The sequence below is a fragment of the Pelmatolapia mariae genome, linkage group LG6, assembly GCF_036321145.2.
Source record: "Pelmatolapia mariae isolate MD_Pm_ZW linkage group LG6, Pm_UMD_F_2, whole genome shotgun sequence".
NCBI classification, from domain to species: domain Eukaryota; kingdom Metazoa; phylum Chordata; class Actinopteri; order Cichliformes; family Cichlidae; genus Pelmatolapia; species Pelmatolapia mariae.
In genome coordinates this window covers 44450239-44464145 of record NC_086232.1, presented here as the reverse complement: position 1 = coordinate 44464145, position 13907 = coordinate 44450239, and the positions used below count along the sequence as shown (strand labels likewise).

General features: G+C 49.6%; 1 protein-coding gene across 1 annotated transcript; it reads left to right on the top strand.

Annotated features, from left to right (window-relative positions):
• The first annotated feature begins 129 nt into the window (after nucleotides 1-129).
• LOC134629645 (calpain-2 catalytic subunit-like) lies at nucleotides 130-13841 on the top strand. Its single transcript, XM_063477159.2, has 21 exons — nucleotides 130-452; nucleotides 958-1027; nucleotides 5459-5577; nucleotides 6520-6653; nucleotides 7104-7272; nucleotides 7450-7533; nucleotides 7613-7698; nucleotides 8405-8470; nucleotides 8564-8724; nucleotides 8903-9072; nucleotides 9164-9175; nucleotides 9369-9580; nucleotides 9704-9740; nucleotides 9892-9957; nucleotides 10080-10137; nucleotides 10214-10278; nucleotides 10843-10911; nucleotides 11022-11100; nucleotides 12730-12846; nucleotides 13518-13576; nucleotides 13658-13841. The coding sequence occupies exons 1-21, from the start codon at nucleotides 216-218 to the stop codon at nucleotides 13679-13681; spliced, it is 2094 nt and encodes a 697-aa protein (XP_063333229.1). The 5' UTR covers nucleotides 130-215; the 3' UTR covers nucleotides 13682-13841.
• Nucleotides 13842-13907: the final 66 nt, after the last annotated feature.

Here is a 13907-nt window from a genome sequence, read left to right as displayed (position 1 = left end):
GCGTGATGATGTTTTAAATACAGTAAACACGTCACGTGCTGTGTTTTCCAGCTCAGAGGGAGGTGTAGATCGGAGTGGTTGGAGGTGGGTGGAGGCTGGCAGAGGCTGTGGCTCCTCCTCTGGTTTGGGGCGCGGTCTGCGTAGGGAAAACTTTGAGCAGCAGAAGTTGTCGGAGTTTGCAGCCGTGTGATCTTCCTCCTCTCCTCCTCTTCATCATGTCCGGCGTTGCGTCCACTCTGGCCAAGAAGCGCGCTCTGGCCGCGGGCTTTGGCACCAACGCAAACGCGGTCCCGTACCTGAACCAGAACTTCAACGCGCTGCGCGCCCAGTGCCGCTCCGGGGGCAAGCTCTTCTGCGACCCGACGTTCCCCGCCGCGCCCGAGTCTCTGGGCTTCAACGAGCTGGGCCCGAGCTCCTACAAGGTCCGCGGAGTCAGCTGGAAGAGGCCCACGGTGAGAACCGGGACCGGGGGTGGGGGGGTGTCTGATGGAAAAACACAGTGTTTGGTACTCAGAGAGATTTTCACAGATGATAATCTCACAGACCTGTGAGAGGAGCAGGAGGAGCAGGCCTCCGGCTGGGACGTGAAGGAGCAGCTCCTCCTTCATGTCCCAGCAGAGAGGAGCTTTGGTGAATCTCTGCTCCGTTTCCTAAAATGCGTCCCTTCAATCTGAAGCATGCGCACTGAGTCACTCCCTGATGAGTCAGTGCTCGCTGCTGCAGGAGGAAGAGCAGCGAGGGGGCGGTGGGCGCGCACGCAGACAGCGAGTCCGACCAGCTGTTTCAGGTGGAGGAGCTGAGGTTAACCTGAGAGCTTCAGGTGATGGTGTGTGTGGGTGCAGATTCAGTCTGAGGAGCAATCTGAATCTGGACACACACCCCAGCAACTCTGTGTTCCGAGTGGGCGTGGCCCTGACCAGCATCATTAACACCCGCTGTCTCTGGTTTGTCTTCCAGGAGCTCGTCTCTAACCCGGAGTTCATCGTGGGCGGGGCCACCAGGACTGATATCTGCCAGGGCGCACTGGGTGAGTTTCCTGCACTTGCCAACCTTGAGACCTCAGAATTAGGGAGACATTCAAAAGGGCCGCTGTTGGCGTCCACCTGAGGACCCGGTGTTGTGCCAAAAACTGATTTCCAATGTTTCCGTGTGTTTTTTGTGTGTAATATCGTTACGTATGTTGCTAAATAGACTTCGGTGAACAGGTATTACAAAGGGGTTATATATAAAATTAAAAATTTACCTGTTTCTCAAGTATCATTGTAACTGTGTTATTGTACATACATTATAATCAATCAGCTTCCTTTTGCCCACTTAAAATATGTTTACAGAACTATTTTTGCATTTGTTGGAATTTCAGCTGTCCTCTTGGCCAGATTACTTTTAAAAGAGACATTTTTAAAGTCAACAAGAATTTTTTTTAACTGCATAAATAAAGGATACATAAAAGTCACTGCCAAAAACTGATTGCAGCTTCTACCTTGTTACAGGAATGTTGTTTGTTGCTCAAGATGACTTGATATCATTCATGAGGGATACATTTGACATATGTTTCACATATTATAGACCAACAACTTATTCATAGCATTTAAAATACAAGCAATCAGTTTTTGGCTCAACATCTGGCCTTCGCGGTCTAAAGAAAGCCGGGTAGACCGGAAGTGAGCGACTGTGACGGTCTAGCCTTCAGAATTATGTCACTGCTGTCTCGGTGGAGTGAAACTCAGCCGTCTGCTCCTTGCTATCTATAAATTATCGTCCTTCTCACACTTCTGTTTAATCCGTTTTCTGTTCGACGTTTATTCAGCTGTGTGGAAACCAAGGAGGAACCCTCCAGAGGGATTAATAAAGTTTTATTTAATCTAATCTAATAACTTTAATCTCAGCCAAACCGATTTACTCCGGAATAAATAAAACACTGAAAAAAGCCAAACAATAACATGTTTAAGTTATTTAAGTGACTTATATATCACGTTTAACCTGAGTAGCCAAAGACCGTGCGGGTTTGAAAACGATGTGCCGGGAGTTCGCTGTTCTCGCCGGCTCGAGTGACCATTGAACCCCCCGGCTAGCTATCGAGCTGGTGGGTAACAGACGTCTCCGAAAACGTTGGCACACTTTTGCAAATATGTGATATCTTGATAAACCGAGCAGATATTTGAAGTTTACCCAGCTACATTCTCGCCTGAAAATATGTTAAAAGTTTATTTTGCGACCCAGAAAGATTAATAAGAGTAATATTAAAACTTAGTAGCTGCAGTAGTAGTAGCCATTGTTGGAAACTGGAATTGGCTGAGCCAATCTGGGATATGGTTTTTCAATTTTGTTGTCCGGGTGGAAAATCGAGAGAAATTCGGGAGAATGGTGGCTCCGGGAGATTTACGGGAGGGGCACTGAAATTCGGGATTCTCCCAGAAAAATTGGGAGGGTTGGCATGTATGCTGTGAACACAGCACACCTCAGCCCGTCTGTGCTGGCTGCCACGCCTCCTGATCGTTCAAACTCATTGAGCTCATTGAACTGAAACCAATCAGAGGGCAGCGCTGGTGTGATATCACTTACAGCTTCAGTCAGCTGAATTTTCAGTTTGAATCAGACTGGTGCACAGAGGTCAGAGGTCACAGAGCTTTCTGTGAGCTGGTCAGCTGATCGATGCTGATCAATGCCGATTTCGTCGTGGAGACCTCAGCAAAGGTCCTTTACTCAGTAAAGTGCTGTGCTTTTCATTTCAAACTTTATTTATTCCACAAACAAACCAGAGCGCGTCTCCCCGACGGCCGCCACCGTCACGCTCTTTCATGGTTTATGGTGTCTTATTATGATGTGATGATGTAAGGATGTTCTGACGTCATTGTGATGTCACAGGGTGTCAAAACGACAGAATAAAGTGTGTTGTACAGCTCTCGCCATTTTATACTATTTATTACTCAATATGGGTTCTTGCATGTTTAATAACATGTTTATTAACATGTTAATAACAGGTTTATTAACATGATTATTATCATGTTAATAAACCTGTTTATTAACATGTTTATTATCATGTTAATAAACCTGTTTATTAACATGTTTATTATCATGTTAATAAACCTGTTTATTAACAGGTTATTAAACATGTTAATAACACATTTAATAACATGTCATTCTGCCTCAGGCCGTTGTCGTCGCACTGAGAGCACAGACAGAGGCTGCAGAATCATTTCCACCTTAAAAGGCAGAAAGAAAACAAAGTTGCCATGACAATGCTCTCAGCTGATTCCATCTAATCTCCTTCACGCCCTGATGTCATCAATGTTTTCTTACTCGCTCTCTAAACATTCTGATTTCAGCAGAGCACACACACAGACACACAGACACACACACACACACACACACAAAGATAGTATCTCTGTGGTCACATGATCACAGGCTTTAAAGTCTCAGGCTCACAGTGGCGGTACGCGGTGGGGGGGGGGGGGGGGGTCACATGCCCCCCCTCCATCAAATTGCTGCAGAACTTTTATTTTAATGAGAAACAGCTGAGCGGCTCTGCCACGCTGGACCCTGATTGGCTGAACAGGAAGCAGCAGGCAGGAAAAGGCTGCCAGCCATTGTTAGAGAGAGAGAGACATCAAACATCAGAGAGAGAGCGAGGGGCATGAGCTGTCAGCCAATGAGGACACACCCTCACACACACACACACACACACACACGCCTGTGTTTGCAACTCTGTGAGGACATTCAGCTGTCACATGACTCACAGCCTGAAGCTGAGTCTGGTTCCATGTGGACCCTGATCCAGATGTGGACCTGATCCAGGTGTGAGCGTGCCTGCAGCCCGGCGGTCCTCACAGGGACACAAACACAGTGCCTGTGTGGTGCTGGATGAGTCATGTTCGTGCCTCGGTGAAACCTCAGAGCGCTCTTGTGTAACGCTGAGCTGCGATTAGAGGCGGAGCTCTGTCTCTGGATGTTTGTGGTCACAGGCTGCTTTCGCTGCACTCGCTTCCTGCGGCGCTGTCTGAGTTCCTCCTGAGGCGTCACGGCGGTCGAGCGAATAATTAAAGTGTGAGCTGAGGTTTTTCTTGCTTTTGCATGACAGGAAGCAGAGCGTCTGTCTGAACATGTGATGATGATGATGATGATGAATACCTGTGGCAGCGTGTTTTCATTTTTTCCCCGGGCTCTGTTAGAAAAATGTGACCCGTAGCGGTGTGCACCAATCAGAGCTGAGCGTATTTTCAGGGTTAAACTGCACACTAATCTCATTAGTGTCTGTGCAGCCTGTAGGGGGCAGCACTAACCAGCAACTCCAGACCTGCAGTTCCTCTGACGTCCAGCAGAGGCAGCAGTGAGTCAGTGCCCATAGACTTCCATGTTAAACAAACATGTTTACAGCCTGATACTCAAACTGATCGATCTCTGTGGGTCATTTCATCCTTCATAGCAAGTTTCAAGTTTCAGATTTTATTGTCATATGCAGATAAACAGCATAGCAACATTTACCCGTAATTTTTGGCTCGTGCTCCTCAGCTTTACATGAACATATAGAAGTGTGTAGTTATATTAAAGAAGAAAATAACAATAATAATAATAATAAAAATAACAAAATACTAAAGTAATAAATATTAGAGAATTTAAGACGGCTGTTTCGTATTTACAGTTTGTGTAAAAACTGTGCGATGAGGATTTAAAGTGGTTAAAGTGACCGTGTGTCGAGTGCTGTATTTGTAGTGAGTGTGTAACGGTGTGTGCAGAACGAAGAAGCAACTGGGGGAGCATGATTTTATAATGGATTAGGGGGCGTGGCCTCTTTGACTGACAGGTGGATGGTGACACAGTAGCTGCTCGCTTCAACTGAGTTGGACCTCTGGACCGTGTTTGTGCTGTTGGAGCGTCTTTAATGATGTCATCTGACCACTAACCTGGCTGCTGTGAGGTTACTGTATGACGAAGGGTTGTGATTGTTTGTTACTGATTAGCAGGTGTGTGTCTGTGTGTGTGTGTGATAGCACTTATCCAAATATAATGATTTCCTGAAATGACCCAATGACTGCTTAGCCCTCCAGCTTTGCGCGCCCCCCCCCCCCCTTACTTTAGTGTTCCCAGTCAAAGCTGACCAGTCTGTTTTAACAGCTCTTCAATTAGCATAACAAACATTTTTCACCACCAAGTTCAGTTCAGTGGGTCGTTCAGTCAGTGAGTGAGTGGATTCCCATTCATTTCCTGTGGTGGTCACCTTTGACCGCGAGCACCGCAGATGTAACAAGGTTGATTAAAACACTCAAAACTCAGTGAAAGAGGCGATCATGACTTTAGTGTGGAGGATGTCATGAGGCTTTGGGGCAATCAGGTGTAAAACATATTTATGAGTGTTTTAGTTGTAAATCGGGGTGATTTGACCCAAACACAACAGGAAGTAAGGCCTGCAGGGGGCAGTGCTGAGGAGTGGGCGCTGACTGAGTGTTTCCTGTCTGTCCAGGTGACTGCTGGCTGCTGGCGGCCATCGCCTCTCTGACCCTGAATGAATATGTGATGGCCAGAGTTGTTCCCACGGACCAGGACTTTGGGGACAGCTACGCCGGCATCTTCCACTTCCAGGTAACTAATGTGTGATTCTGTGAAACACCTGCACAGGTTGATGTTGTCAGGCCTCGCTCAGGTAAAGCTGGACCCTGTGCAGCTGCGTCAGCAGAAAGCTGCGGCTCTCACAACAACGCCAGCAGCCATGTTTGTCACGCCTCACGCTCCACCAAGCTTTCCACTCATGTGGGAGTTTATGTGTTAGTTATTGGTGCCTCATGCCGGGCACGGCGCCAGGATTCTGGTCGCAGCGAGCTGGGCGGGGCCTTGTAATTACTGAGAGTTATGCTTTTGGTGCTGTAGCTTCTGTTTATGATGGGGGCACGCCCTGCAGAAACAATACTGCGTGAGTGTGTTATTCCTGCTGTGTGCGAGGACTCACTGAAACTCTGAGTGTGGGTCGTTAAACCCCGAGAGAGAGAGAATCCAGCAGAAGCACAAGCGACCAATGACCTCGCAGATACAGAGCGACCTCTGAAGGAGGGCGGCGCAATAACCTTATCTGTCACTAAATGTGCTTTTTCTGTAACTCGACCTGTGTGAAACCATCTGTTTTTAGATAGAAGTTGTAACGGCCGCCATTTTTTTACACGGCGTGCTGCGGGGAAACGCCCGTTCTAGCGTTTGAGTCTGAGGTTGGTTTGGAGCACCTGACCATCGCACAGCCCTACTCTGAAGCATCACTCCACTCGGGTCTCACTGTAACTGGTCCGTGAGAAATGGGCTGCTGTGATTGGTCAGAATTCACCTGCTATAAGTTCATAAATGTTATTTTTACTTTTACAGAAATGAAAACACGTTCAGCCTTTTGTTTGCTTAAAAAATGAAACCTAAAAATACTCTCACAGCTGTTAAAGGCCCTGGCCCTTAGACCCGCCCACAATGCAGTGATAGGTTGCAAATGCACAGAGACTTTCAAAGTAAAAGCCTGACATTCTGTCCTCTGCTGTCCCTCCGCAGTTCTGGCAGTTCGGGGAGTGGGTGGACGTGGTGATCGACGACCGGCTGCCGGTCAAAGACGGCGAGCTGATGTTCGTGCACTCGGCCGAGGGGAGGGAGTTTTGGAGCGCCTTGTTGGAGAAAGCCTACGCCAAGTAAGACCCGCCTCAACCAAAGGGGGAGGAGCAGGACCAGGGCAAAGGCTTCTGGGAATCAGGAGCCTGAATTCTGATTGTCTGGAACTGAGATGTTTATTAACCCTTATAACAAAATTCACAAAAGTTTTTTGGCTATATGTTGTGTATAATATGTTTTTATATTTATTTATTATATTTTTTTGTATCGCATTTGATACATTGGGCAGTTTTGGCAACAGTTTTGGACAAAAACAGAGTTTTGTTCATAACATTTTGAAATTATGTCAAGTATTGATCATGTTGATGAGATGGAGGTCTCAGAAACTCATGTATCCAATATGATACAAAGGGCTTTACAGGGTTTACATTCACGCCCAGGGTTAGTGCATGGGAGCTTCTGACCCCCGCCGTGGATGCTCTGAAAGGGCTCCACCCTCAGGTCTGCCACTCTGTGCTCTTTGTGTGCAGAGTGAACGGCTGCTACGAGGCGCTGTCTGGCGGCTCCACCACTGAGGGCTTCGAGGACTTCACCGGCGGCATCGCAGAGAACTACGACCTCAAAAAGCCCCCCTCCAACTTGTTCCAGATCATCAAGAAGGCGCTGGAAGCGGGATCGCTGCTGGGCTGCTCCATCGATGTGAGTGTGGAGGGAAACCATCTTTTTCCTTCAGTTAGTGAGGTTCTCTCAGATTCTCCGAGGTGTTCCGTGTGTTTCGGGATTATTCGATGGAGGAGTTGAAAGCCGGGGTCAGAGTTGGGTTGTTGGCCTTGGACTCGGGGTCAGTGGTGATGAGCTGTGCTTGTCTCTCTGCAGATCACGAGCGCCGCAGACTCTGAAGCTGTGACTCATCAGAAGCTGGTGAAAGGCCACGCCTACTCGCTGACGGGCGCCGTGGAGGTAACGTCAAAAGAGAAGCAGTGAGGATGAGACGGAGATAAAGGAGGAGGAAGTGACACGTATCTGTTTTCATTCCCAGGTGAACTACCGAGGGCGTCAGGAGAAGCTGGTGAGGATGAGGAACCCGTGGGGCCAGGTGGAGTGGACGGGACCGTGGAGCGACGGGTAACCAACTCAGTCTGAGAGCTGCTCCAGCTGCTCCAGCTCACTTTGTATCTGCTAAAATGTCTGAAGTCAGCTGACAGTAAACCTGCTGAAGTTATCTGAACTCTGACAGCTGCCGTCACCCTGGTTACTAGCAGGTGGCCTCTGATTGGCTGTGCAGAGTTTAGTGAGTGGTGTTTTCACTTGAGTGCACCGATGAACAAAAACAGATGCTGGGGGAAAAAGCCATCTAACCAGAGTAACAGCGTGTGGAGGTCACCGCACCCGCCCCACCTGTAGGCTAACCTAACCGGTTACAATAAAACACATACCTGTCCTGCAGGGTACCTTCAGTGCTGAAGCCTGATTGGTCGGTCCAGTTACCTGTTCTAAGAAAGCAGGATGTGGAACAACAATCAAACATGCTGAGTCACTCCTCACAACAACCCCTCAGCTTTATGTAGACACGGCCTCTCAGAGCAGGTGAGCCAACCTCAGAGTGCCGCTCAGGTGAGCTCAGCTCAGGTTTATTTAGACAGCACCACATAGTCACCTCAAGGTGCTTTATACTGTAAGGTAGATCCTACAATAATACATACAGAGAAACACCCAACAGTCACATGACCCCCTGTGAGCAAGCACCTTGGCGACAGCAGGAAGGAAAAACTCCCTTTAACAGGAAGAAGGTTCAGAACTCTGAGGCTTTGATTGGTTCTGCTCTTTGCAGGTCGTCTGAGTGGAACTCCGTGCAGGGGGAGTGTCCTCACGCCAACGCAGAAGATGGAGAGTTCTGGTAGGCAGAGTCTCTGTGCACACAGCACACCTGCTGAGGCCGGAAGCTCAGGTGTGCTGACAGGAAGCGCTCTTCTCTGTTCTTTCTCCCCAGGATGTCCTTCAGCGACTTCCAGCGTCACTACTCTCGTATCGAGGTGTGCACTCTGACCCCGGACGCCATCGAGGGCGAATCCGTCAAACACTGGAGTGTCAGCAAGTTTGATGGCGGCTGGAGGAGAGGCTCCACCGCCGGAGGCTGCAGGAATAACCCATGTGAGTAACCTGCTGCAACACTGAGACCATGTAACCAATCAGAAATGAGCATTATTTGGGGGGGGGGGTTAAGTTTTCTAGAACCGCTAGTGGAGGATGACCTGGCGGGGGCGGAGCTTTCCTCGCTGTGATGCTTGGCAGCTGCAGGAGGTTTCAGGCTGCATATTTCTGTCTGCAGACACGTTCTGGATGAATCCGCAGTTCGTGATTAAGCTGGCCGAGGAGGACGATGACCCCGACGACGGCGAGGTGGGCTGCAGCTTTGTGGTGGGTTTGATCCAGAAGAACCGCAGGAAGTTACGCAAACAGGGCGAGGACATGCACACCATCGGCTTCGCCATCTACGAGGTGAGAACGTCCGAGAAAATCTGATGTGAAGGATTCAAAGACCAAACACGTGACCAAACTCTGAACTCTTCTTCTCTTCTTTTTATTTCAGCTTCCACAACAGGTGAGTGCTGAACCTGCAGGTCAAAGGTCAAAGCTCTATTCAAGTTCTTTTATACAATCAGGACATTTCCTGTGGTAACATCGGCGATGTCAGGACACGTCAGGCAGAATTCTCTCAACCATGGATGCACATTTTCTCTCTCTTTGGCCACACCCCCTGATGCCCTGATTGGCTGTCCTCTCTGTATCTGCAGTTCCACGGCCAGAGGGACGTACACCTGGATAAGAACTTCTTCCTGAGCCACGCTCAGACGGCGAGGTCGGAAACCTTCATCAACCTGCGTGAGGTCAGCTCTCGCTTCAAGCTGCCGCCGGGCGAGTACCTGGTCGTCCCGTCCACCTTCGAGCCGCACCTGAACGGAGACTTCTGCATCCGGGTGTTCTCTGAGAAGCAGACGGAGACCGTGTAAGAAGTCTGCCGCTGTGGGGGTGTGGTTGGGGGGTGTGGTCGGGCACTGTGGTCGGGCTTCGGGGTCTTGCGTGTTTGGTTGGCGCTCTGAGGTGTGACTCGCAGTTTTCTCTCTCGCAGGCCCTGCGACGACCCCGTCAGCGCCGAACTCGATGATGTGAGTAACGCTCAGACTCCACACTCGCGGTTTTTAAACAGGAAGTAACGCCCTTGAGGTCGGCGTTGTTAGAGACCCGGAGCCTCAGTGCTGCACCGCGTCTGCAGGTTAGTGACGATGTGCTGACAGTTGCTATGGTGTTTGTGTCCAGGAGACGGTGTCGGACAACGAGGTGGACGCCGGCTTCAGAGGCCTCTTCACTAAACTCGCCGGAAGTGTAAGTTCATCTTTATCACGTGTGTAAACGGCCTAACAGGAAGTCTCCCACACCTGCTGCGCGGCGGCGTGCAGGTGCGCTGCCCACAGACGCCTGATTGGCTGCTCGTGTTTGTGTTTCAGGACATGGAGATCTCTGCAGTGGAGCTGAGGACCATCATGAACAAAATCGTCTCCAAACGTGAGCTGAAGATTCGACGCGTTTTACCTGAACAGAGAGCGCCACAGGTTTCACTTCCTGTTTTCTCTTTCAACAGGAACTGACATCAAAACTGACGGCTTCAGCATGGAGACGTGCAGGGTGATGGTGAACCTGATGGACGTATCCTTTACAGACAGCTAGGGTCACCTGGCAGCAGGAAGTGCAGGTGTTAGAGAAACAGGAAATGATGCCAGAGTGCAGGCGTTAAGCGGGGTTAATGATGTCACTCACCTGTAAGTAAGTAAGTAAAATTTTATTTATAAAGCACATTTCTAGATAAAAGATCACAAAGTGCTTCACAAGGTATAAAACAAAAACAGACAAAAGTTAACAAAATGCAATTCTAAAAAGATGTTTTTAGTTGTTTTTTAAAAGTGATCAATGAGTCCGCAGATCTTAAGTTCTGAGGAAGACAGTTCCACAGTCTGGCGGCCACAGTGGCAAAAGCTCCATCTCCTTGGTTCTCAGCCTTGTATGCTGAATAACAAGTAGGCCCTGATCACATGACCTCAGGGACCTCCTAGGGACATAGGGCTGGTGCTTGTCCTTGAAGAGCTTTAAAGGTCAGAACCAGAATCTAAAAATGGACTCTGAATTCAACGGGGGGCCAGTGCAGCTGTATCAGCAACGGTGTCACATGAGAGTACTTAGATGTTGTTGTCAGTGATCCTTAACCTGCAGCAGGACAGCGGCAACGGGAAGCTCGGCCTCGGGGAGTTTGCCACGCTGTGGAAGAAGGTGCAGAGATACCTGGTGAGACGTGACCTTTGACCTCTAATCCCGAATGTTGTACTGACAGGACAAATTTTATATGTACTTACCTGTGTGTGGATATGTGTGTGTGTGTGTGCGCGCGCGTGCAGTCCATCTATAAGAAGAACGACTCTGATAACTCGGGGACGATGAGCACACCTGAGATGAGAGTGGCCTTCAAAGACGCAGGTCAGTCTGTTCTTCTTCTGCAGAAACAAACGAAGCAGCGGCGATCGTTTAATGTGACGAGCTTAGAGTCGTCGACCTGACCCGGGTCTGTGCCGGCGTCTCGTCTTGTTTCGTGCTGTGATTGGCTCACCAGCAGCTGCCGACCACTTCCTGTCTGTTGCTCATTAAACGTGTTTGCGATTCTGTTTGGGGCGGAGCCTCAGGTGTCTTTGGCTCCCCACAAGTTTCTTTCCACTGGCTGTTTTTAAACTCAGTGGGCGGAGTTACCAAGCATGTACATGTTAGACTTTTGAAGCTTTAGCTCCTCCCCCTTTATCTAAACCTCCTCCTCAGCATCGATCACACAGCGATGCGGTACAGTTTACAGGATCACTGCTGTTCATACAAACGTGCTGTCCGCCCTCCAGCGTCCCAGAGTGCTTTGCCCTCCAGGTTAACCCTGTAAACCGAGCCCGTAACCACGCTTCAGCCTGGGACGGGGGCTGTTTGGCGGTCGCGTGAGTCCAGCTGTTGATGCTGAGGGACAGGAAGGGCCACATAATAAATCTACCTGACTTCATTTAACAGGATGACACGGTGATGTGTTTCAGCCGAGCTCAGGACACGCCTCCGTGGGGATGTCCTCCGTGATGTCACAGATGGGCTGTTTGTGTGCGGACTGTGAGTTGTGTTGTGGCGACGCGCTCGGCACTGGCGTTGCGATGCTTTCACTTGTCTTCACCCTCAGAGGTGGAGCTGCTGCAGTTTGTGGTTTAAAGTGTGAGTCAGGGTGATTCCCCGCTGACTCACACTTTAAACGGAACACTCCTCTTCCTCCTCCGTGGCCGGAGTGAGGAAGACGCCTCATATTTCCTGTTGCTGCTAAACAAATGAAAACAAAGCCTGCAGACTTTGTCTCCTGCTCACTAACATCTCCTCTTCTTCTCCTGCTCCTCCTGCAGTCTCTCTGTCTCTGTCTAACTTGTGTGTTTCCTCCTCCTGCTGCTGCTGCTGTGGATTTACGGGCAGCGAGCTGATGGAGACGGTACGTTTCATCTCTGCTGGCAGCATGAAGGTCACCTCAGGGTTAAAGTTTCAGGATCTGGAGCGAGTTCAGCTGATTCTGATGTGCTCTCCTCGCTTACTGAACCCAGATCAGTGTCTGACTGCTCCTTTGCATTCACAGTCTGGTGTTTCATGATGTTTGATCGGTTTAAATAGAAATATTGATTTGTGGTGCTTTCATATGATCTGAGAAACATTTAAACTAAACTCTGGAAGTTTGATATCAACCTCAAAGACATGAATGCAAAACGTCTGGTGGATCGTTACAAATCTCCGGTGTTGGTCACAGTTAACGTGAGACGGCCGAGTTCTCAAAATTCATCATCGAAGACAGCGGCAGAGCGCAGCTCGGCACTAGTTTGTGTGTTTGAGCTCGCTGCGTTACACCGTAGGTGGCAGCGATTTGGTCGTCTGTCAGAGCACCTTTAACTGACATCACGACCAATCAAACTGCAGCTACACGATGGCGTCTGCAAGAGTAGATAGAAAGCTTACACTGACGAACTTCAGTGACCATTATTTACCAGTAATGATGATCAAGTCTGTTAGCTCTGATAGCCGCTAACAGCTACCATCTTCCTGCAGGTTTCACTCTCAATAACAACATCTACCAGCTGCTGGTGGCCCGATACTCCGACCCCGACATGACCATCGACTTCGACAACTTCGTGGGATGTCTGATGAGGCTGGAGATGATGTTTAGTGAGTTGGCGCTTCGCTGCTAACGAGCTCAGAGAGGCGAAAACGAGACGTCAGGGTCTGTGGGGGAGTCAGTCTGTGGGAGGTCAGTGAGTGGGAGGTCAGTGAGTGGGGGAGTCAGTCTGTGGGAGGTCAGTGAGTGGGAGGTCAGTGAGTGGGGGAGTCAGTCAGTGGGGGAGTCAGTCAGTGGGAGGTCAGTCAGTGGGGGAGTCAGTCTGTGGGAGGTCAGTGAGTGGGAGGTCAGTGAGTGGGGGAGTCAGTCTGTGGGAGGTCAGTGAGTGGGAGGTCAGTGAGTGGGGGAGTCAGTCTGTGGGAGGTCAGTGAGTGGGAGGTCAGTGAGTGGGGGAGTCAGTCTGTGGGAGGTCAGTCAGTGGGGGAGTCAGTCAGTGGGGGAGTCAGTCTGTGGGAGGTCAGTCAGTGGGGGAATCAGTGAGATAAGGAGTTCTTATTGGAGGACCACTGATTGGAGGGCGTGTCTAAGCTCCACGAGGTGTTTGGAGCTTTGTGACCTCCCTCAGGTAGGAGGAGTTCCGCAGGGTGTTGGAGGCTATCACAGGAGGTCTCAGTGACTAGCGGTTAGCTAGCTGTGACGTCTCGCTGCGTCTCTCTGAGTTTTAACTTTCCCTCTGTGGTGTGACCTTTAACCTTTAACGTGCGACCGTCTTCCTCCACAGAGGTCTTTAAGAAGCTCGACACTAACAGCAGCGGTTTCATTGAGCTCGACTTCCAGCAGGTGAGACGTATAACGCGGTGACGTGTATGTGTCAGTGTGAGCGCAGAGGCTGACGACGGCTATGTCTTCTTCTTCTTGCAGTGGTTAAACTTCGCCATGATCTGAGCCGCAGCCTCATCGGTTACTGCAGCACGCCTTGTTCCCCGTTTACTGCCGCCACCGCCGCCGGCTCACTTCCTGTCACTGCTCCTGTTTTATATGCATGGTTGAATTTCTACACTAACTTACTGACATGTAAAGTCAATAAATTCTCCAAACCTGGAAACTGTGTTTGTGTTTCACTAATGATCAACCTGTAACTGGCCACGCCCCCGTGTGTTAGCGTCGGTGC

Bases quoted from the DNA above. Each gene is read 5' to 3' on its own strand.
- LOC134629645 (XM_063477159.2), top strand. From the start codon at position 216: ATGTCCGGCGTTGCGTCCACTCTGGCCAAGAAGCGCGCTCTGGCCGCG. The intron at 453-957 runs GTGAGAACCGGG...TTTGTCTTCCAG, and splicing joins TCAGCTGGAAGAGGCCCACG to GAGCTCGTCTCTAACCCGGA. The intron at 7,699-8,404 runs GTAACCAACTCA...TGCTCTTTGCAG, and splicing joins ACGGGACCGTGGAGCGACGG to GTCGTCTGAGTGGAACTCCG.